Below are 24,660 nucleotides of genomic sequence, written 5' to 3' on the forward strand. Positions count from 1 at the left end.
TTTTTTTTTTTGAGAGTGATGATGAATCTCAGAAGCTGCTCTGTAAATAACCCTAGTGATGATGTGGAGAATAGTGAGATCATAGAAGAACAGGTTTTACACATTTATTTTTTTTCCCCCCACCTCAAATATCAAAAAACCGTGAAGAGGTTTAAATACAAGGAAGACGATAAAAATATTTTCCCTGCTTCTGGACACACTGCAGCATTTTGAGAGAAAATAGTTTAACTTGTACAGTTTTTGCTTCTAGCTCTGTTAACTGTACGTGTAGTTAAAACATCTTAATCCCTTTTGTTTGGTATGAGGAAGTGGTTACTACTAGATACGCAACGCCGGCTCCTTTGCCTGCCACTTACTGTCTTTTCTTTTAAGAAATTTTTACCCGTTTAGAGTAGTCAGAATCCACAAGGTGCAAGTGATGGTGCTGGACCCTTTAGTACGGTTTGGAAGACTTTAAGTCAGATAGGTAGATGAGTCTTAAAAGTCAGATATGGATATTTATGTATTCTTCTTAAAGCTAATAGGTATGCTGACAAAGCCAACTTCCATTACCTGACGTGGTTTTTTTTGAATCATGTCAGCTAAGTTTTGCTCACTTGTTGTGCTCTAAAATTACCTACTTCGTACCTTCACGTGTAATTTACGCAATGCTACCTAGGTTTCTGGTACACTAAGTATACTTTTATATAATTGTGGTGTCAGATTTGTGGTATTTTTCAACCATTCTTAAGAATGTCAGCTTCCAAGGTAGTTATTAAACACATTTAAACTATATTTTTGTTCGAGAACTCCATACTTAAATGGTGGAATGAAGTAATGACACTGCTTAAGTAAGAAGTAAGTTTTAATTATAACTGCAGCTGTTATTGCACAAACATTTTAAAATACATTTTTTCTATAAATATATATAGCAGATTAAGTAACTGTATTTTATAAAGCAGTAATTGGGCAGTTGTGTTAACATTTTTCCACTGTTTGTACTTAAAAATCAGTGTCTTTTTCAAGAGCGTGCCGGTAGCTTGAAAAAATAATAATAATCCTGTAACTGAAAGTGTGTCAATTTGTCTGTGTTATAAGAACAGTTGTTGCCATCATTGAAATTGGAGGATATGCTGAAAGGGCTGCTGTAATTAAAACAACACGCACTACCCAGACTAGTTTAAGTGTGTTGCCAAAGTTAATCTGTCATTTTCATCAGAGGCTGAGCAAAGTTTGAAGCCTGCTAAGAAATGTCATTCACCGTTTCCTAGCGCCTGAGACCGAGCTCGTGCCTGCCTGGTGTTGCTGGAGCCCCGCAGCAGCAGCCACCCTCCATGTGTGTGTCCTTTTGACGTACTGGACTTTCTGTGGCTGGGTTGCACGTGTCCGTGAAAACATGAATTGCATGGGAGGATATTTTAGAAAGGAAGATAACTGCCTTTGAGTAAGTGCTAGGAGAGTTCCTGACTTTTAAGGGTTGATAGAGCCGGCGTAAAGTCAAAGAAAATGAAAGCAGAGCAAAAGAAGGGAAACTGGAGCAAGGACGTGAGCAGTACTGTTTGCGGCTGTAAAGCAGCAATTAGTGTGCGTTTATCACAGGATACCAATGGGTTGGAATTGTAACAATTGTTTTACTTTTTCTAGTTATAATGAAACAAGAGCACAGAGATGATGTGGATTTGTCTGCTGTTCCATCTTTGGCCCTGCCTCACGCGAGCAACGTCCAGGGCCTGCATTCTATCCGAACTCAATTGCCCTCACCAGAGCAAGGGCATCCACATGACAACTTACTGTCCACGTCACCCAGGAGCCTTGTGTGTCCGGTCCAACCTCCATACACAGCAATGGTGACCTCCGCAGTATCCCACCTGCCACATATGCAAGGTAGAAACCTTAGTCCAAGTGAGGAGTGTCATGTTTTGCCTCCTGCTGTGGTTCAGTCTTTTCAGGTAACATCAGCACCTCCTGTGAGGCCTTCTTACCAGCCTATGCAGTCTAACGACGTATACAACGGACAGTCTGGTCTTCCTATGAACTCTGCCTCCAGCCAAGGATTCGATGCTATTTCATTTCAGCAAGACACAGCTGTACCTCATTTGATAAATCTTAGCTGCCAAGCTCTACCACCAATGCAGTTTCATTCTTCAAATCCAGGTTCTGTGGCGACACCAAGTACAGCAGGGCATCCGCTAGCACACCCAGCTCATTCGGGACAGTCATCTTCTCACCTACCGTCGATGGGATACCACTGCCCAAGCGCGGGGCAGGGCTCCATCCCTTCTGCAATGAGCCGGTCCCTTGGGCAGTCTTCTCCCCAGCTGCAGCAAGTCCCGTACCATTCGACAAATCCAGCATCCGCTTCATCCCCATCCCCCACAGCTTCCCACCCTTTGGTCCATTCGCCGCTGTCTGGACCTTCTTCGCCCCAGCTACAGCCTATGCCTTACCAGTCTCCTAGCTCAGGACCTGCCTCATCTCCCCCGCCAACCGCTGTGAGTCACTCGGGACAGCACTCCCCTCAAGCACATAGTCCAGCGCTGGGAGGTCTTAACGCAGCATCATCCCTAATACACCATACCGTATGCGATTCATCTCCATTTTCACCAGACGGGGCAGCTATTAACATTAAACCAGAACCTGAAGATCGAGAATTGAATTTTCAAACAATAGGACTACAAGACATCACACTAGATGATGGTAAGTGGATATAATGTTGTAATACTGGGATATAATCTACCTTAAGCTACAAAGTGGGTGTGGGAGGGTTGCTCTGTTTTGTTTAGAAAACACTCCTCTTCACAGAAGTAAATTTGTATCATCAAAATGGAGTCATACATTTGTGAAAGCAACAACTTATTTAAACCTAACGATACCAGCTGCAATCCATAGTTACACAGTTCAAATACTTTAGTCTAATTTGCCCATAGACTTAAAACAGGGCTTGAGGATTAACTCCTACGCAATGATACCTTAAAGATAAGGAATTAATTTGAAGCCTTTCCTGACGGTCTTGTTGGTACGTTTCAGTGAAAGTCACAGTAATATATCTAAGTTGCACAGATGTAGTTTGGAGTCTTGTTTCTTGGAGTTGTCCCAGTTTTGAAGGGCAGGCTCATTTTCTGAAAATACATCACATGCATTTTGGCACTGTCATAGTCTCTTCACAGATGTACCGTAGATACGCTGTCAGCATTCAGCACCTCTGCTCACAGTAGCTGTTTGCTTTCTCCATACCACTCTAGCTGCCTTTTTGAGAAATTCACTTGTTTAACATAAACAGAACAAGGATATTCTAGTGCTAAAGTCCAGGCAATAAAGTTCTCTAAACACTTGGACAGTGTTAATTTACAGAACTTGTCCAACCAAGTGGGAAAAAAAATGAATTATGTCAGGTCCTAAACATCAGCGTATTTGAGGCATAGATACAAGGCTATTAAAGAACACGTCATGTTAATAAGGCTGGAAGAACAGAAGGCCTGGCCTTAAAAGGTGTGTGTTAAAGGTGTTCAGTGTTGATGGTGGGAAACTTATTAATATCTCTTTTCTACAATAGCATTAAATGTTGTGGGGTTTGGGGTTTTTTAATCATCCCTAGTAATTACTTAATTGCATCAGCAGTAGTGTAAAGAATTCAGTGTGGGTAACCTGTTAAATATCCTTATCGGTCCCAGTTCCTTCATAAATGGAAATTTGCTGTTGCTACCTTCAGTCAGTAATGAGAAAACTTAGTAAGAAAACAGACACAGCGTACTGGGAAGAAAATGAGAGAAACTGGTAATACAGTTGGGCTTTCAATTAAATGGCCACCCTAATTAAACAAAGCTTTCTTTTTAGAAACACTGTTTATCAATCAACGTAACTTTATTTAGAAAGGAAGGGACTGATTCTGTCAAGGACTTCCTGAGGGGAGAAGAACAAGGCTCTATGAAACAGAATGCAACAGAAAAATAGCATTTTCTGCTTCCGTACTAGAGGAGTGAGAAAGAGATTAATTTTTCCCTAAGTGTCACATTAGGACCTACCTTTTTCTCATCCTCCTACCCTCCACACCCGCAAAAAAGATGTAGAAATAAAACAGAACTAAATACTGTAGTTAAACTTTTCACAATAGAAGCAGAAGCGTTCAGCATTTATGAGCATCTTGGCAGTTTGTTTATACTTGTTCAGAAATTAATGCACAGAAAAAACCAGAAAAGAAAACCAATTTTTTCCCCCTGCATCAAAGATATCAGTTGATTTTAGAGAAGTATAATCAATATACATATGAGTCAAATGGCCATAGCTTTATTAATTTATTTTTTAAAAAATAATGCTTGCTATAGAAGTTTAAAGAAGATCTGGTAACTGATGATTAAACTGTACACTTCCTATAGGGAAAATTGAACATGATTTTAAATGCTGAACTAGCACTTGGCAGCAACAGTACATTTGCAAGCACAGAGATTACCTTCATTTCAGTTTCATATTACGGCCATTCGATGAGTGCTTGGGGGGCTGCGTTTGGGGGGTGGTTTGTTGGGTTTTTTTCTTCATTTCCAATCTGCAAATACAAATCAGATGTCTCGCCTTAAACCTGCTCGTCCAAAAATCTTGAAGGGCACAGTGACAGGACACAAGCTGCTCAATTCTCTCAAACTTGAGTAAATGTTTCCTCTGCTTAATCAGCTTTAAATAAAGAAAACATGTTTAGACAAGAATGCTTTTTTTATAACTTAGATCTAACATGTTACTGTGGTTTTAAAAATAATTTCAGTATTTTTCTTTTGTGCATAATCAAATTTTAGTTTCTGTACAAATAGAGCTAGACACAAATAGCGAAATCAGTTATTCTACATTAATGTTACAACAACAAAGGAAAAAAATCCAAACATAATTGCATACATAAATGAATGTTGATACAGTATGTTCTCCCAGCTAATATCTCAAAGCTATATTTAGTTGGAAAATAGGTTTTTAAGGGTTACCAGTTAAGGTGAATAAACCTCTCAAAACAGTAAGGCAAAGCCAATTGAATATAGTATAAATCATGTCTGGATTACTGACCTTAAATACTTCAGGCAGCAGTCTGGAAAAAAAAGTAAACAAACTCAAAAAAAACATTGACAGCATAAATAATCTTCTTTCTTTTAGTTAATGTGCGCTTTTGAAAAATTAGCATAGTAGATATTTTCTTGGCAAAGAAAATATTTTAAGAAAACGTTGAACAAAATTTGAGCATAGTATAGAAGTGCTACCTCATGACAAAATTAGTCCCAGAATTACTAAGCTGTTTAGCTTGACAGAGTGTAGTTTAAAATTGTTTTAAAATAACAAATAAGCAAAAAAACCCAAACCAAACAAACAAAAAACAAACCCCAAACAATCCCACCTACAGAAGTGGCAGTCCGGATAGTAGTTGCATAAATTCCTGTAAGCAAGACTCCTAAAACTGAATCTTAGTGCCTCTTCAGCCAACATTAAGGCTTTTTCTTCAGAACACACCAAAAAAACCACTACTATTTAATACAGAACTACAAACTGCTTAATCCATAGGTGTTCAAGCCAAGAGCATCTGCATTAGTTTTGATCCAGCGTCTCCTGGATCCTTTATAACTTCTCTGCCAAGACAAATACACTTGCTGATGGCCGGAATGGAGTCTCTTTTCAAACTTTGTTGCCTTCCTTTGCCCTTTACCAGTTAGAGCAAGCTGGGCTCTGTTTGGGATATGAGCGGAAAAGAATGAGGCAGATCCTCTACCTGGGCGTCTACATAAAGTATACTACTTGCCCACCCCCCCACCCCCCCCAAACCCACCCATCCCTCCACACACCCCCTTTTTTTCTTACTGCTGAAGTTTGTGCCTGTCTTTGTTCTCTTGTTTTTCAACAGGATCTGGTTAATGTCTTTAGGCTTTTCTAATCTCCACCTTTGAACGTGCTCTTTTGTTTGGCTTCCCCTCTTCCCATCCTTCATTCCTACAGGAAACGCTAATTCACTTGAAGAAACAAGGGATCAGAATGCATGAGGGCACCTGGATAGGAAATTCAGATGACATTACCAATAACAATTTCAAAGTAACTTACGCTGTATGCTGCTACTTAAAAGGTGTTCTGAAAACCAGTACTTTTTTCCGCTTAGATCTTTGCAATAGTCAATCTGTACAAGCTGGTGGATGTTTGGACGGGAACTACATAAAAGCAGCTTCTTGCTCTTTAGTTGTCCCCTCTGCTTTTCCTCCCCTGCCCCTGGGCTGTTTGGCTGCCTTTTTTTTTTTTTTAACATCTTTCAGCGAGCCTGCCCTCTGCCCCGCTCCCCAGGCTAATGTTTCCCTGTGTGGACAGTGGAATATTTAGGGCTGCAAATAGGTGTAAACAAGGCAGCTTAAGTGACAAGAAGCAGGCAGCTGGTCATTTCTGTCCTTTCCCATATCCATCATCCATACGGTGCTCTGTTGTATGCTTATCTAATAAAGGTCCCATTTCTTCCCACTTGGAGGAAAAAAAAAAAGCAAGCTAGTCGGTTAGAATCAGTCTAGTTCTATGGTGAGGCCTTGTTAATTTTTTTTTCCCCACTGTTTTTAAACAGTGCTTCTAGTGTGGTGGTTTACCTACCCATCCCACTGTCAAGTTTTAGATTTAAATCTATCGAATACTGTTGATCTAAAATTTAATCTCTTGTGGCTTGCAGTTTAGGAGTGAGTTTACCTTGGATTTTATAGCTTTCTACAGCGATGAGATTTCTAACGTGTACAACTGCATGTAACTGTTTTTAAGGTATTATGTTAGGCTGTATTCAGCAAATCAGGATGACCTTCTACTAATCCTCTTACATTTTGTTACTCATTGCATCTCCATTACATAAAGCTGGAGATTAGAAAATAGAGTATGTGGACTTGATATAAATCATAACTAGAAATCCTCTAACAGTTTTGTGTACATAAAGCAGTAAGTTGTTTTGTCAGACACATTCCATGTAGAATTCTAAGCCATTTGCATTCATTCATTTTAATAGTTCTGTGATAATTCTCTAGTTGATAAATTCTCTTGCTGGGAAGCTCAGGGATTATTCTGATTTTTTGCTAGAAAATATGTACATCTTTACAGGTAGCTTTTTACTGTAGCTTCAGCTTAACTTCTGGACAATCCCAGTAGAAACTAATAGGAAAGTACTGGAGAATGATTGTACTTTGTATTTATCTAAGTATTTAAAAATTGTGCATTAACAGGTCATTCTTAATTAAGGCAGCGTCCTGCCAAACAGCATTGAAGGCCTACAGAAACAAAAAATACCGAATGCTGGAGTCTAGCTTAGGATGGAGGAGAGTGGCTCAAAAATGTCTTGTTTGAGTGTAACTCAAATTTGAGATGTTCTTAAGATGTACATCTCAAACTCAAGGCGTTTTTTTTACTCTCCTAAGTATGGAACAAAACGTTGCATCTTGCAGCATGCCCGACATGCATTTGTGTGACAAGAACTTGAGCCTACATTGTACATGGAACTCCTGGATTATTCCTGTTGATAAAAGGCATTCCAAAAATTATACTAGTATAAATTGTTTAGTAAGGTTTTGTCCAAACTCCTCCTTTCTTAGTAATCTGTATATTATATATATATTATCAAGCAGTATGGAGATAGAATTGTAAACTGCTTTTTACTGCTAATTCTTCTCGTAAGCTTATGGGCTTCTGCAGTGAGATGTTGAATTTGAGTAAGGTGATGAGGCAGAACCTGAAATGTATTGGAAGAGAATTGGGAATCTGCTTTTAGTAAATAGGTGCTAGGAATTAAACATCTCCAGACTAAGCAGTAGATTAAAAGGAAAAGGTTGGAACAGTGAGGAAGGGTGAATGAAAAGAATGTTACTGTCTGGGGTTCTCAGCAGTTAAAGAATGCTGTAACCGTGTCTTCCAGTGGATTAATTCACTGTGTTCATAAAATCTGTGCCAGCAAGGCATCTATTGAGAAGACAGGTTGCAGACTGCTGATGTGTAAAGAACTTCAGACAAGTCTCTTCAGTCCTCAAGTACCCATGACCAGCAAACATATCAAACTTCCTATTGCCCTCCGCGAGCCACAGAACACCTCAAATAATTCAAAGTAAGCTCAAATAGTTGCACCACCGCAAAAAGATTCCTATTTAAGAACTAGAAGAGGTTAGAAACTTACTCTGTGAATGCAAGTGACGTGACTACATCATGGTGCAGGCACTTGCAATAGTAGCAGAACTGGAAGGAGTTAGGCATGCCCTTGTGACGCTGGGAAAAATACGCTTGGACACCTCCGCACTGCTTTCCGCTGCGCAGCACGTATGCTCTAGCTCCATGGCACACACTTAATACTTACCATGTTAGACTCGTCTATCTTCTTGCGTGAGAGAAAGGGATAAACATATGACTTAAATGAGTTGGTTTCACTATGGTACGTAAATACAGAGTCATAATCATAATGTGAACAAGGATATTTGTTATATATCCTATATATATTTGTGCTCCACAGGCACATTCAGCCTCTCTCTATAGCTATAATTGTAATGTGCACAGGAAGTCCATACTCCTCCTAACATTTCGTACAGCCTCATTTTATCAATTAAAAAAAAAATAGGACTTAGCAAAGTTGGCATTGAACTTGAAATTACTAAAAGTAAGCCTGGTGTGGCATGGTGACTTGCAAGGCAACCTACCATGTCCTGAACGTTTGCCATTGCAGCCATGGCCTGCCATGTGACTGGTTTTGATCACAAACCAACAGAATCAGCTGCCTGCTCCACAGCAGAGAAGACTGAGCATTAATTATAGCCTGGCAGCTTTTATTTATTTTTTTTTTTAAAGGGAAAGTTGACCCTGTACTACTTGCTGGTCATGCGGAGTCAAAGCCAGGCTAAATATACTGCCCTAACAAATGGGATCTAGCTGCAGGGATCGTCACAGAGATGCAGCTGATAGAGTTTTATCTGGAGCTGACAAAGAAGGCCTATGTTCACAGAAGCATGCGCTGCAGTCTATCCATAATGTTCTTTGAGGTTTACTGATCCTCACTGCCTCTGTAAATACAGCAGTTGACTCATCTGTCCCCTAAAATGCATGAATTCCTAGGTGGATGCAGCAATACTACCAAACCTAGACAGTTGATATGATCTGCCAAACCATTATATCAAACTTCTTTTTGCAAAGGATACCAAGTACTTACTTGAGCAACACTGCAAATCCATCACGCCTTCTAGAATATATTTGGGGATCTACTTTTCTAAAACCAGTGACATCTTCTACATTAAGTCCCATTTCCCACGCATCATACTGCAGCAGTAGTAGTAAAGGATGCGCAGGCTAAACTTTTAATCACGTGATACAAAAAATGAAGTTGTTTGACTCTTGTAGGAAGAGATCCTGAAAACCAAATGGTGTAACTCCAGTAGCTTTTTGGTCTGTATCTGTAATAGAACCGTCATTTTAAGTTGACTTACTGCTTTGACCCAAATCTGGTGCAGGTAATAGAGGGTTTACATTTTCCCTAACCTTTCTGTACTTAAGGGAAGAGCCAAGACAAAGACGTGGTTCATAAAAGTATGACATTTTGGTTGGTTAAATAGATATATGTACAGGATGTCATTTTTCTTGAGTTCTATTTCAGTTTAATAGCTTTAATTTTAATGTTATATTCTTTCAGTACAATACACATTTAATATTGCTTAAGGAAGTATAAACCTTTCCCAAATGTTCATAAAATTACGAGGTAGAAAGGTCTTTTTAATGTGTATTTATCTGGTACCTCAAGTTCTATCTACCTTTAGCATGCATTGAACAAAATCTTTATGCTATATTACACACTTTAAAAGGCTGTTGCTTTATTTACCACGTTTCACGAACAACAAATACTGCGTGCCCAAGGCAAGCGCATGCTCCATTCCAGAAGGTGCTGGCTGGAGACAGGTTACATGTGTTACACGTGACTTTGTCAGGGATTTAGAAAAGCAAAAACTGACTGCTGTCAGCAGCTTTGTTAAGACATGCAAGAACCTCAGAATCCCTCTATGAAATTAATTAGAAAAAAATGCTCAGAATCATATTTCTTTGCTAAAGTGACAGGTAATCCTTGCTATATAAGCAATGCAGACTTACGGTACAGAGACTGTTGCCTAAAAGAGCTAATTAACTTCACTGTTCTCTCTGGAGGCTTTTTGTCAGCATGTTTGTTGTCTGCTCCTTTGAAAGCCTGAGCTTTAAAGAGGATTGCTGGTAAAAGTTAATTTGTTTCATCCCAAGGTATTTTTCTGCAGATCTCCCTGGATTCATTAAATCTTTATTTAAATGTCACTGTCTTGCAGTTCTACTACAGTTGGTGGGGGAAAATGTTCTTAACGTCCTATTATTTGACGAGCTTTTGTCCTCCGTCTACTCCTTTCCTTCAAGCTGGCAGTGGACATTTCCATTGAAACCCAGATGGTGCTTTCCACTTCCTGTTTCAATACACATAACTTTATGCTTTAAACAGTTAAGCATGAGGAGTCATCCAAAGGGGTAATTGGTACCGCTTGAGTTTCAGGAGGAAGTAAAAATAGACTCTCGTTTTCCCAGGAGTCATCCCTAAGCAGGGCTTAGAAACCATGCTGGCAAAGCAATCGTGTGGCTCTATCCAGAAGGCACAAATTAGCCAGTTTCTAGAGCAATTTTGTTAATTGTATTAAATCCTAGTTTACTAAACATGCAGCTCTGTCTTGGGCAGGAAAAAAACCCCAAACCCAACCCAGCATACTATAGTAACCTCTGCATAATCGCTAATTGTAACCGAATAAACATGCACTTGTTGGCTAAAGTAATAAATATACTGTACATTTTTCCTCCCAAGAGAAACAACTCAGTGGAATGCAGTTCTCTGCTTCCTACTTGGCTTCTCACATTGCCTTGGTCTGATAGAGCCACCTATACCAAGATAATACTCAGTTTTCCAACACCTCAACCTGTGTGTGGCCTGACTGCGGATCAGTACCTTGGGCAAATGGTACAGACAGTCTGACAGGGAAAGGGGAAACTAACGGCTGTTTACAGCAACAGTTTCCTGTGTTTAAATTGTAGGAAAAATAAAGGTTTTATTTACTAGTACTCTTTCACCTACCTGGTTCAGTAGAGGTGCTGTCAAGGGGCATAAGCACTTTTAATTTGACCACAGTAAGTAAAGCAGATTGAGAAAATTGCAGAAAGAAGGTTCTAAACTAACACAAATGGTAAAATGAACTTTATCTAGTACAAAATCCATGATGATACAACTAGGAAGACGTCCAAAAATATTAACAGTTACCTTTATGGCTCTGGCTGCTAACTGAAAACTAACTAAATATACAAGATAAGTGATACCGTTTTTAATAGGCACTCTGATAACTTATAAATAGTTACTTATGTCAACATATGTAGTAGTTGTGAATGAAACTGAGTATTTAAAGTTAGTGCTATTAAAAGAAAACTGAAAGTCACTTCCTGGTTGAGTGAACTGTAACTTCTTGATTTAGTCCAGTCAGTAGTTATGTCTGTCTTCTTCTCTGACACAGACAGTTTTATCTCTGACCTGGAATACCAGCCATCAGGTTCAACAGAGAAATGGACTCAACATTCAGCACTCATGTCCAACTCCTATGTGGAAAATCTAGAGGGTGAGTCTGCTTACTGAAACGCTTCAATGTTTGAAATTGGAGCACGAAGGAAAGGGGAAAGTGTTGTAACAGTCTTAACATCTACAAGTGAAAAGCGCTATGTAATACTTAAGTATTGCTATAATTGGACACCTGTGTATTCTGAAATAGTTGAAAATTCAGGAGTTGTGAACCAGGTGTACACTCACGCAGTAAAAACCTCCACTTACAGTATGTGTAGCTGCCACAGAACTTCCTGAGTGATGTATGATCTAGTAAAACAGAAGAGGATATGAAAATCTTAAGCCAAATATGGGCAAGGGCATAGAGTGGCCAGATCAGTTAACCATGAGAAATTTAGAATGGTTATCCTTTTTTAAAAGGATGAAGCCATGTCAATTTAAACAAACGGAATACCTAAGTATTTGGAATACAGATTCATAAGTAGATTTCTAGTTGAGTGTGCACTACAATTGTGAAAGATCACCTGGATTTATTTTAAGATGCTTTCAACTTCTTTATTTCACATATAAACAAGATTACGCACTATGACTCTCTTAAATGGTAATAATATTAAAAATTGGCACACAGTATATTGGTCGTGTTTGTGTTTATACTCATTCCTCTTAAGTGTTTTTCACTTTATTACAAACATGCCTAAAATGCCAAAGAACTATACTGTTCTTTCTTTTTTTCCAATATAAATATACACACATATATATATATAAACACATATAACACATTTCACTTTACTTTCCCCATAGGTTTTTAAAGGGGATATTTGTAAGTGTACAGTAGATCTGGGATTGTTAACAGTAAAGTAACCAAGCTTTGTGTATAGCCTTAATAAAACTCTCACACAATTAGTGTGTAGAGTGATCTTAAGTTTGCCCATGAAACTGAAGTAAATTGCGATGTTGGTCTTTCAAAAAAACTGACTTAGTTCTCTTTCCTTACACATCAAAATGTTATTAGTAAGGTAAGTAGCTGCTGTTCAGAATGGCAAAACTAGGGAAAGGACTCTGTACACTAAGTCGACATTTCTGTATCTAGAAACAGCAGATCAATTAGTAAAATACCAGTTATGGCTTAGATTATTTCTGTGTTCTAGCCTATATCCTGTGGAAGAACATGTGCTCAGAACCTCTCTGGTAGGTACAGAATAATTGTTGAAGAACAGGAGTTCTTGAAAAATTTAAACTCAATTCAATAATAAAATAACCCCCAAATACCAGTATCATCAACTAAAGAGTAACACACAGGTTGGCAACCCCCAAACTTAGAATTAGGAAATATATACCGACAGGTCCCTTTTAAAAAGGGCGCACAAAGCGAAAACCAGCCCCGTAGGAGAATATGCACACACACAAATGCTAGCATCTGAAAAATACAATGGAGAGACTGGCATTTTAAAAAAATTAAATAACAGGTATTTTAGGTATTTGGTGTAAGAAAGATAGTCAGTGTGGTGCTACTGCAAGAGATAGCATTCTTCAGGGTACAGAACCATTCTACTACCTTTCCTGTGTAAACCTTAGTGTCACATCAGACAAGCCAACTGTATCAACTAGTGGTAGAGAATGCTTACAGATTTAATGTTCAGCTTAAACTAGGAAGAGTATCGCTTCTAAATTATACTGCTGAACAGGAGAGGAACCATAACCATAGCGTGCGTGCTGCAGGAGATCAGACAATCTGCAACGGCAGGAAATACGCTAATGGAATACTTGAGTCATCCTTTATAGAATGGCTAAGTGTGACTGCTTCATGGAGCACTAAGTCATGAGAGGAACCCACAAGGGGAAACATCTCTTTATTTGGTCCACAGAAGCATGCAGTAACTGCTTAAAAGATTTTTTAATTTTTTTTCTTTGTTTTGTAGCAGTTTCAGCATTACAGGCTCTGACAAACTAAAAAAAGGGGAGTTACAGGAAAACAAAGTTAAGAAAAATAGTTGCAAACAGTCCGCAAACTGTTTATGAAGGTTCAGATTAAGCGTACAACTATTCTGCAGTGAGACTGCAAGCTGCTTTCAAATTCAGAAAAGAACATGAAAATTATTAGGTTAAATGTGAAACCTGGCCAGCAGATAGAAGACAATTCAGGAATTAAGTTAAAATTCAATAATTTAATTTAGAAAACTTTTGTATTGATGTTTGCAGTTGAGGAACTAGAGATTCTCATGCCAAAGTCCTTTGGAAAAGGGACATGTTGCAGGACCTGTCTCAAGTTGAAGTATCAGTCAAAAGGTTTCAGAACAGACAGATAAACAGGCAGTGACACAGTTCACCTCAGCTAGATGATATGCCAGACAACAACTCTGAAAGAGTAAGCAACCGTTGAACTATTAACTGTAATGTATAGCCTCTTGCTTAAATCTGGTTTAAAGCCAGGGGACTGGAAGTTGGTCAGTGTGATGACACTGCTGCTTAGCTATTCAGACTAGTGAAAACCAAAAAGTGTCTAGAAACCTCTCCAGGAAGGCCTTGTGATTAAAGAAAATCAGTTAAAGGAGTGGAAATTAGGGTAAGGGAAGGCAAAAAGACCAACCTGCCCTAATTCCATACATACCACGACAAGCTCTCTGAACTATTCTTATTTAAAGCCATCTTGAATTTAAATGGACAAGTCTATGAAAACTTGCTCAGGAGTGTTAAAAGTAGTCTTAAAAAGGTGAATAAATGCTGGGAATGCTTAGGGAACCAGCCAAGAACAAACAAATACTGCTAATACAGATCTGTGATGTGCCCGCATCATGCCCTGACGTCACAAAAGAATTGGATGCATACGTGGTGTTTTGGTCAAGGACAATTAGCACGACCAAAGATTTAGAACAGAAGTTACATTGAATCAGCTAGGACGCTCCAGCCAGAAAAATGAACGAGGAGAACACGCTAAGTATAATAAAATGAATGGGTGGCACAGGAAAGGTGATGCAAAATACTTCTTGGGAGACAAAATAATAAAAGTGTCCACCAAGCAATCCTGCGGCAAGTTCAACGCATATACAAAGCATTACTACAGCTCTACATAGTTAAACTTTGGAACTCACTGTCTCAGAGTAGAGTGGATGACAGAATTTTGCACAGACCTTGAAGACCCTGGGGAGAAAAATCCAAACAGGACCACTCGGCACAGAAGATGTCTCTGGCCTGGGAATTCCCTAGGACAAACACATGTTGGAGGCTGGTGGTTTTCCTCAGGTCTCTACTATTACCCATTACAACCCATTAGTTGTTGAACTGGCTGGCTTATAGTTCTCCACGGAGGTTTTCAGGCAGTATTTTTGACCTAACAAAACCCTAAAATGCTTGGTGGTAACTGCCTATTAGAGAGATTCTGTTGTCTTGTAGAAAGTATAGATGCTGATTATAGATTACTGGCTTCCTGCAAGGGAATGAGAGGTCACTTGCGCTATTCCCAGAAAGGCCTTTAGCTTCAGGAATTGCTCATCTTTTCCTTTGTGCTCCAATACAAAGTATTTGTTCCCTTAGCATTCACAGCTCTAGGGGGGGAATTAAGTAGAGCAATCTAGAAGCATGCTCATATTTGGTTGGCATTTGATTTAAAAAGATAATGCCTTTACTTCTGATGTTAGAACTTCAAACACCCATGCTGGAGATCATGCTATGTCTAAATATCTTTTTATTCTAATATAAAATATTCAGTAAGGTGGCACAGGTATATGTTGACTTGATAAATTATGGGTTGGTCTCAGACTGAGAGAATAAATTAAGGTGACATTTGTAGAACTGATTAACAGTGGGGAAAAAAGGCATAGATACTACAAACATTTCAAAGCTCCAGTTCTTAAAAGAGGAACTTGTTTGTCTAAATTTGTAATTTTTTTTTTAATTTATCCAAAATACTCAGCAACTTATTAGTAAAAGCACCAGCTTTCATGATGTTGTCATGCTTCTTAACGCAAGAGCTTTGTTCTGTTCAAATCGGCTGATGTGAGTAACTTTTTGTAGGTGAGAATTTCTCCGGAGAGGTTGGTCACTACTGCTCACAGGAGGCATCTCTTGAAACAGCTGATAAGATTACTGCCCCTAGCTATATGTGTCACTGACAGCACAAAAGGCTGGGCTGTTCAACCTAATTTTAGTTATCTTAAAACTTTGGACTGCAAATTGCGACAGTTTTAAGAGAACTTCATGAACAGTCTGGCAGTTCATGCAGCAAACAGCTGGAGCAGTAACTATCAGCTGCCCTGGTGCAAGGCTTCAGTGACCAAGAGGCAAAGCCCTCTGCCCAGAAGGTACAGGCAGGAGCAGGGGGCACGAGGCCTCCCAGGAGCTGTGGCCCAGTTTTCTGTGAGTCTCAGTGGCTTGGCTTTCACGTGTGCACTTAGCAGGGACTTAAAAAAGCAAACAGAACACTATGTGAAATCAAAACAATGGGAACAATGCAGTAAGAATACGTGGTTGCTTTCATTTTACAAGCTTGACAGCAGATCCAAAAGTCAGAGCTAGTTCTCCTCTACTCTGGTCCACTGGTATTGATGTTAGTATGCGGCTTAATTTTTTTGCAAGATTATAGGGGTTTGAGCCTCCAGATGACTTTCAGTGCCTTTTTCAATGCAGCATGTTCATGCTTTTTTGATGCAACACAAAGGGGAAAGAACAAAACCAAAAAAACCCACAAAAACCTTTGCAACACAATACTACAGTATCACTAGCGTTGACGAGTCCAATCTAATCTTTGTAGCAGAAGGTTTTCCCCCACCATGTTAAAAATAGATTGTGCAGAACAAAATTTAGGAATTTAACTATTAGTATAAATTTACCAGCCAGCTTACACTCTGCATAAGAAAAAGGTGAAACTATAGCAAATAAAGTAACAGCTGAAATTCTCAAATGTGGGATAACTACCAAAGAGGTCAATTAAATAGACTTAGGAAAGTTGTTAAAAATCATTTCCATTTCACAGCCCAATTTGAAAACAAAACAAAACAAAAATACCAAACAAAAAAAAAACTGTATAAGTTTTCAAAATGCATTTATCACAGCAGTGGAGGAATCTGCCACATTTCTATACAGTGCAGCGTGTGCCACCCCCTCTCCCTTTTGATCTGATCCAGTTATTATTAAAGGTTGCCGCCTAAAACATTTGATGACGCTTTTGATGCTGTCCACTCAGTTGACACTGATCATCCAAAACAGTTTTAGGTGATCAGTATATAGTAAATGAGTACTAAATAGTAGTTAGGCCTCTATAATTAGTATGCAAAATATGAAGTTCAGGGTATGGGATTAACAGTCAGAACACCTGGCACCAACCAGGCAGTGACTGAACTGGGGGAAAAGCAGGGAAGAAGGTAGACTGAAAGAGTCAGGGTCTACTCACAGGACAGTTCACCTGCATCTTAAGTCTCATGAGCCTGGCTCTCTTCAGAGAGCCAACAGAAGTATAAATGCCACAAATGAACCTGGCAGACAGACCACAGAGAACCTTAACAGCATAACTGAGCTCTGTATTACTGAATCCCAAACAAGCTCTGCAGCCTTCCCCTTGAAACTTGTGCTGAAGAAAGGAAGGAAATTTTATAAAAAAAAATAATTGCATGTATTAAAAAAGCCACGCAACTTGGTTTCCCAGTATGTAATTGCTAACTGGATGGCTTTTAAGGTTAAGCAAAAGGTATATGAAATCTTTCTAATTACACTTCTAGGACAACATAGCCCACGCAACCCATAGTTGAAAATCAGAAAGGTGGGATAAAGTATTCTGGGAAGTGTAGAAAAGAAGTCATCTTTTGTTTGTAAGGCATCCTTAGCATAGCCTGAGCTCTGTCCTGTCTCAGGACTGTAGATACTGACTTCCTCTCCCAATTCATCACCTAAGAACTTGGATTTTGCTAGACAACATTATAGAAGACCTGTGTTTATGTTCATGAATTAAGTTTTCAGTTTCAAACGCAGACTACTAAATGTTCCGAGACTGACCCTGTGTGGAAGAGGGTAATATGTCATGCATTCAGATACTAACCTTTGCGTTTCTGTTTTAGTCTTTAAAAATAATGTAATATGATTTTCTCCATCACAAATTAATACAAAAAGTAAAACACCTTATGACTTTACCTTCAGTCATGTACATTTCTATGCAGAATTTTAACTCTTCCTACCGACTACTTGATTTATATTTTAAACTTCTTTAAGTCAGACAAGTTAACAACAGTAATGCTGGTAGACACAGAATGTCCGTCATATAAAGCCAAATGCTTCCCAGCTTAGATACATGCAGGCATCTCATTATCTGCTGCCATAAAGCAGAGTTGTACATCTCTTCAGTGAGCTGTTCCAAAGGACTTCCAGGCTGCCTAATTTTGGTAAATACTCAATATGGCTTCTTTGGGTTTTTTCAGTCTTTAAAAGACCAGCTTTGGTTTAAATGCCCATTCCGGCACCTGCTAGCCCACATGCTGGTTCATTGCCCCGCACTGTCCCTGTTGATCCCTCCCAGCGCTCCCAAGAGTGTTGGGCACTGCCAGCCAGGCAGCTGGCGCGGCCACCCTGTGCCTGTTAGGGCATCACTGCCCGCACCCCCTGCCCAGGGCTCTGACGGCCGGCAGCCAGGCTGCTGCACCGCACAAGGTCAGAGCACTTGGATCTCAGCCGCTGGGTTCTGCAGGCTGTGCTTCCTTCAAAGCGTTTGTACCATCATCTGTACATAATCTAAATCGACACGCAGTCCTCCAGAGTCTGCAAGCTTCCCCCATCCCTTTGTTGCTTACAGATTTCCAGACAGGGCACTCTTGGAAAGTATAAAATTGGAAGATGTGTTAGTCAGGAGGCTACGGTCTGTGAAAAAGTGAAAAAACACCTTTGCCAGGCACAGCAGAAAAGTTATTCTGGCCTTTTACTTAGGCCTGCACGGCACTCTGACAAAACACTGATTAAGATTCTTCTTTTTTAAAAAAAAAAGCACACTTGAATACTGGTTGGGTTTAAAAATCAGCAATCCTAACAAAATTACTATGGCAAGTAAAACTACTCCACCAGAATTTTCTGTTGAGAAGAAGAGAAGGTACAGCATTTCCCTTAGAGACGGTACATGTTTCGAATGGAAATACATATAATCAGATAAACCTATATTGGCTACATGCTAGAAACGTTGCTAAAAATAGTTCTCCAACAGCAAAATGAAAGGCATGACAGAGCTATTGAACTCCGCTATATAACAGCTTATTGTAAACAAATCCATGGTTATTAAAAAAAAATAATCTCAAAACCAAACAAACAAAAAAGCCAAATTAACCTATAACTTGAATTTAGTACTCCACATAATGAATTATGCAGAACTTTGGCAAATAAAGCACCATATGACCCAGCTATTGTATTCACAGTGTAATGTGATTTGAGGAAAACTTAATGCCACGTGGCTACGTGCTGTTCAGTGAAACACCTTTGCCTGTGGGACCTACAAACCGTTGCAACAGTATAGACCAGCGTGCTCTAGTGTCATCAGTACAGACACGTATCACCTATCAAAACTTAAAGGAAGTAACCATCTTCATAATTTCAAAATATAAAAGACATTTAGCTATATTGCTTTTTATTGTATGGCTCATGAAAGTTTTAGTAGTGCTGAACAGCTGCAGTATCTGATTTGCACAAAGCGACTATTCAGCAGCGTACAGCTGGTAATAGCTGTTAGAGGTCCTGTAGTCAGAGCAACTTAACGAGTGCCCTGACAGAAGCTGGTGGAGCATCCTTCTTATAAGTGAACAACTAAATTTTGTTTAAAAAACAAAAAAAAAGTCTTGTTTTTTAATGGCTGCTCACTTATGCATTGTGTTGACGTAATAAAAATAGTTGGAAAAAGTACCCTACCTGCGCTCATGCGGTTAAGTTCACTGACGGAAAGATTTTTTTGAAGGCCAATAAATTGCAAGCCTTGCAATGCTCGAGGGACTCTGTTATTACATAGCTGGTCTGAACTATTTTCACCTTTGGCCTGCAATAATGTGTATTTTTAACAAGCTGTCCTTGCATTCATGCAAGGGAATACCACTGCCACCGATTCACTTTTAGATAACAAATACCTGCTCTGTGGTTACATACGGGTATATGACCTAAGGTGATTTTAAAGCTTTTCTAAGTAAACTAAAAAAATATAAACCAAACTTGTTTTCAGAGTTAGATTTTGTATATCTCACAAGTATTTCAGAGCATTCGCAATACTACTGCATTTTCTTTCAGACCCACTTAATGCTACCGCTGCAGCAAAAGACAACGCTCAGACTGTTGAACACTATAAACATAAAGAGCAATTTACACTACCAGTAGATTAATTTTGTTATGCTTCTGCCAGAGAGGAATGGTTAGTAGGAAGCTAAATCCTGCTATGGAAAATTAAGGAAGCATTAAGAAAGGTGGTGAAGTATATCAATATTGTTCTGTAAATAGAGAACAAAAGAGCAAAAAGCCTAGGTTCCACACGTCTTAAGATTTCCAGTAGGAGCAGATTACTAGCAAAGCAAAATTTATTTTGTTTCTACTGGGAATGGTCCTTACTCAACAAAAGGATCCCATGAAAGGGATCCAGACAGACTCATGGCAGAGGCTTTTCTTTTATTGCTATAATCCAGCACATTCAAAGTCTTGCTGAATAAGAGATGCTGTTTACCTACTGCGACTCAATCATGGAAAACAACATGCCTCTTCTAACTATTAAATAATAACCCTATTTTTCTTATAATCCAATAGTTATCTAAACTTTGTCATTAATGTGGTATTTTTCATCTCCACTTAGAATACTACTGTTTCTTAAACTTACCATTGCCAACTTTCTAAAACAGATATTCATATCACTCCATTTACACTTATCCATTAGAATAATTGGGTTTGTCATCTTCCAGACTCAATTATACTGCAATCAATTATCTAAGCTTTAGGGTAACATTCCAAAATCGTTGTTTGCTGATAACTTAAGTGCTACTTCATCATATTCACAGTGGTGTCCCTCACTTGTAAATAGTAATAGTTTGCTAATCTTTGTGAATTTCACACACACACAAACTGATGCGACCTGCATTAGTCAATCATTAGTCAATCATTTCACTATAGAAAAGTTGACTGATAACTAAAAAAGTTTATTACTGCAGTTTCAGAAATGCAATTATTAAGAAAACTGGCCAATTAAATAGGTATATAGTATTAAAAAGAATATTCTGTTAACCCAAATCCAAGTTCTGAGGAAGTTCTGTAAGTAGCTTGAAAGAGCCAAGAGTTAGTTACTTGTGCCTGTAACACTCTTGAACAGAAGGAATTCTGTGGGGAAATTGTACTGAACCGACCTGTGCTGTGCCTTTGGATTACCTGGTTGTCACGCATATGCATGTGCTTATTTTCTTCAAGTGTTTTAGGGATCCATCGACATGGATTTGGTAAGTACAAAGTGCAAAACTAGGAGAAAATAGGACTGGGGGGGTTTCCCCCTTGCTCAACTATTACTGAGGTTAGGTTCCTCATTCATCCTCTGTTTCTTAACTGCATCAAGGCTTAGCACTGAAATATTTCTTTTTAGAAGTGATACACTGATGAGTCCTGCCTTTTCAAAAGCATAAAAAGTCATTTTTTTGCTTTTTTTTTTTTTTTGCTTTTTTTTTAGTGAATGAGATTATAGGAAGAGATATGTCACAGATCTCAGTGTCACATGGAACAACAATGGCTGGCCAGTCTGCACGTGCATGTCCTGGATCTCTGGAGACAAGAATATCTGATGGAATCCAGTAACGGATAAGCTTACAACGGAACATCCATGAAAACTTAACAGTTTCTCTGAATATTTCTTCATCCTCTTCCTCCTCTTTAGACTTACTGTGCTTCCAACTCTGTGGCCTTTATGAACTGGAACAGTGGATCCTTGCAAAGCCCTTTTAGTGGGTTACATTTTTGATGTAGAGACAGAGCATTTTAATTATAGTTCCTGAGATGCTGTAAAGAGACTTCTTAAAATGGACACACAGAATCTACACCAGATATTTTAACTGTTTTAAAGTTACAAACAAGCTTTGCTTTTTGCATTTAAATAGAATACTTTTATATTGTAAGTGCTTCAGATGTGGGGAGATGTTAGTTTGCTCATATAATATTCACAGTACTGAATGTGGAAAAAGATTTAATACACATCTTCAGTGTGCTGCTTTCCCTTAGAGATAGTGTAGTTTGTAACTGATGATTTGTAACACCTTTTGGTCATTTTGGAAAACCTTTAAAGCTTCTATTGTTTAATTTTTTTTTAATATGATCTTCCAATGGCAAATCAGTCATACCTGTCATCTGAAGCCAATGCCACGGAAGCCATTGTGTATACAAATACTGTAGCGTTTTCTTTCTTAGATTCATAGGAAGCAAAGCCAAATGTAGATCTGCACTTGTTTATAAACTGAAAATGTTACTTGATAGGCTGCAAAAAGACCATTCCATCATGAAAGTGTTGGGATAGAAATGACATTCCAAAATATAACTTTTATAACTTTGTGGATAATCTTCCTGTTCTTTATTAGCACAGGCTCCTTCTTGAAATAGCTTTTTCTTAGAAAGTTACATTTGTAATCAAATTTGAGCAGTAGGATTTTAGATTAAAGAACAGCAACATCAAAGCCATGTTAGATACAGGAGAAATTTTAATATTTGCTGAGGATCTAAGTGTTCCTGCTTTCCCTGCAGAATATGGTTTTGAAATCACCAATTCAGTGGCATTTGAGTTTTCCATGCAATAAATCACTTGATCACATCTGTTTCTTTTACACGCTGTATGCCTGATGACCATGCCACTCAGAAGTCCTATGGAGATGAAAATTACCGTTCCTTAAATTTAAGCTGTTTATAAACATCAGTTTGCTAACAAGTAATTTGCTGTCAATTTGTGATTAGGTAGTATGGTTTGCTCATGTTTCATTGTAAACGTGTGAAGCAGAAGCTACCAAAGAAATAGACAAGATCCATAGCAGTTCAAAGGATGCGTTTCCCTTACCCACATCATCCCAGACATTTGAGACTATCTGTTTACATAGTTAGTAAAAATCTCAGGCCTCTATGATTAGAAACCTAGGAGAGGATCTGAAACTGCCTGCTTAGGCCACAAATATTTCCCTCCCCCAGAAGACGCTGTCGTTTACAAAGCTTTCTGATACGGAACATACAGGGTACAACAATAATGGCAAAATAAGACCAGAAATACATGGAACCTCAAAGCATTTAAGATGTTAGTTGTAGTTCCTCATTTGGGTGAGCCATGATGCTCTAACGAAAATTAAAAGTGAATGCACTCCAAAATTTTGGAATGTAGACAGTGTGTTTGCATTGAAACTAGTTCAGACAATTGTGGACATTTCAGTGGTTTAACATACATGGAGTACACGCCTCTTTCTGTAGAAAATTACTGTAAACTTAAAATTACAGCAAAATGGTCTTAAAGCAGATACTGTTACTGAATTGTAATACCTGTAAGAGCAAACAAATTCCACCAATGTTTCATTTTGGCAGACAGTCATGGGGAAGACTATCCGTTGAGCCTTTTGCAGGCAAAATTTTACACCTAAATTTAAGTCACACCCAAGCAATACCATGAAAGTAGCTATAATTGCCTCTTTGTAATAACCGAATCATGAACTTTTAAAAAGACCACACATTAAACAGGTGAAATTACAACTTTTATCATGTACTTCCACTTAAGAGTGTAGCCTAAGGCTACTATCTTGACATTTCATAGTTATTTCAAACAACTTAATGCAAGGCCACTATGTGTGTGTTGGGAATCTTAAGCATCCTTTTTGTGAATGTATTGTCCAATAATGCAAATTTAAAATTTGCAGGAAAAAGTTGGCAGGGCTGTAATCTGAAAAGCATGATATTGTAATTGTCCCTCAGCAATGGTGCTTTCCTCTGTCCTCTACTAAAGATCCTAGAAAAGGATTCACACAGAAATACATCTACTTATGGTTTTGACACCTTAGAAATAAAAAAAGTACAAAAACCACCACACAACACTGTAAGCTACGTAATTGTCTTCTGGCTACGTGCTGGTGGCAAGGCATGTTCCAGTTTTCATTCATGTATTGGGTCTTTTGCATTAACCGTTGTTTGTAGGAGAATTCTAACTGAACAGCTTTTCATACTGTATGGGATTTATGCTCCTTTATCCTACTGGTACAGACTCTCCTTGCAAGTTCTCCAAGTAGCTGGAATTCACTGTACCTAAATTATAGGAGCCCAAACAATCCGGAGTTGCTATGCACTAAATTTTCTGATGCCTTTAAATACCTTGATGCCTGTAGACATAGAGACGCTTTCCTATTTAAAAATTAAATAAAAAAAAATATATAGCTTTGGATACTAAAGCAGTTTTGTATTTGCCTTGTAAAAGCTTCAGTACAAGGGTCTTATTTTAGCTTGTGTGATAATGTAGGTAAAGACTGTTACTCTTGTATAATTTTAGTGATATAAAAAGCACACAATCTCTATTGGACTATGCAAATTTAATTAAACAACAGAACCCGGCAACTGTTGATACTTTGTTGGCATCCACTCCCTTGCCCTTAAGTCCTTTCTTCTCCCCGAGTACTTTTCCAAAACTTTGTAATAATTTAGATTATCCTGAAGGAAAGCCTTAATGATGAGGTAGCTTTTCTATAAGGAGGGTCAAAGATCAATGTTAAAAACAAATAAAGGGTAGTATATTAATCCGGGGGGGGTGGGGAGGGTGGGAGGGTGCGGTGTGATTTCATGAAATTACCATAAACTAGCAATCTGAATTTCTGTAGTAAAATTTTCATGTTATCAGGGGAACTGCCATCCTTTTTAAACCAAAGAATGAAAATAACATGACAGTTTTGTTCTGATACAAACAAAGCTTTGAAACTCTATTTTTGATACTCATAATGGATGTCATTCCTTGAGGTTCAGTAATCATTCAAATTGAAATTTTATATTTAAAAATGTGGGACAATAAAGATTAAGTTCTAGATGTTTACAGAGCCTTGTATTGTAATTTCATGTACATTTTGTATTTTAAACATTTTTGTAAGTTATGATTGCAGTGCTACTTGCAGAAATAAAGGGAAAAACTTGCA

At 38.4% G+C, this 24,660-nt stretch overlaps 1 protein-coding gene across 3 annotated transcripts in view; it reads left to right on the forward strand.

The window, feature by feature from the left end:
- NFATC3 (nuclear factor of activated T cells 3) overlaps positions 1 to 24,660 on the forward strand; it is a 104,280-nt gene extending 79,620 nt beyond the window's left edge. For 2 of the 3 annotated variants that reach the window (XM_056360945.1, XM_056360944.1), the window contains exons 9-11: positions 1,624 to 2,676; positions 11,499 to 11,600; positions 21,195 to 24,660. In XM_056360945.1, coding sequence (XP_056216920.1) covers positions 1,624 to 2,676; positions 11,499 to 11,600; positions 21,195 to 21,319 — 1,280 coding nt within the window. In that variant the 3' untranslated portion in view covers positions 21,320 to 24,660. The remainder of the gene's footprint in view (positions 1 to 1,623; positions 2,677 to 11,498; positions 11,601 to 21,194) is intronic. The other variant, XM_056360946.1, reaches the window with a different exon arrangement.

Source organism: Falco biarmicus, chromosome 15 (assembly GCF_023638135.1).
Source record: "Falco biarmicus isolate bFalBia1 chromosome 15, bFalBia1.pri, whole genome shotgun sequence".
Taxonomy (NCBI): domain Eukaryota; kingdom Metazoa; phylum Chordata; class Aves; order Falconiformes; family Falconidae; genus Falco; species Falco biarmicus.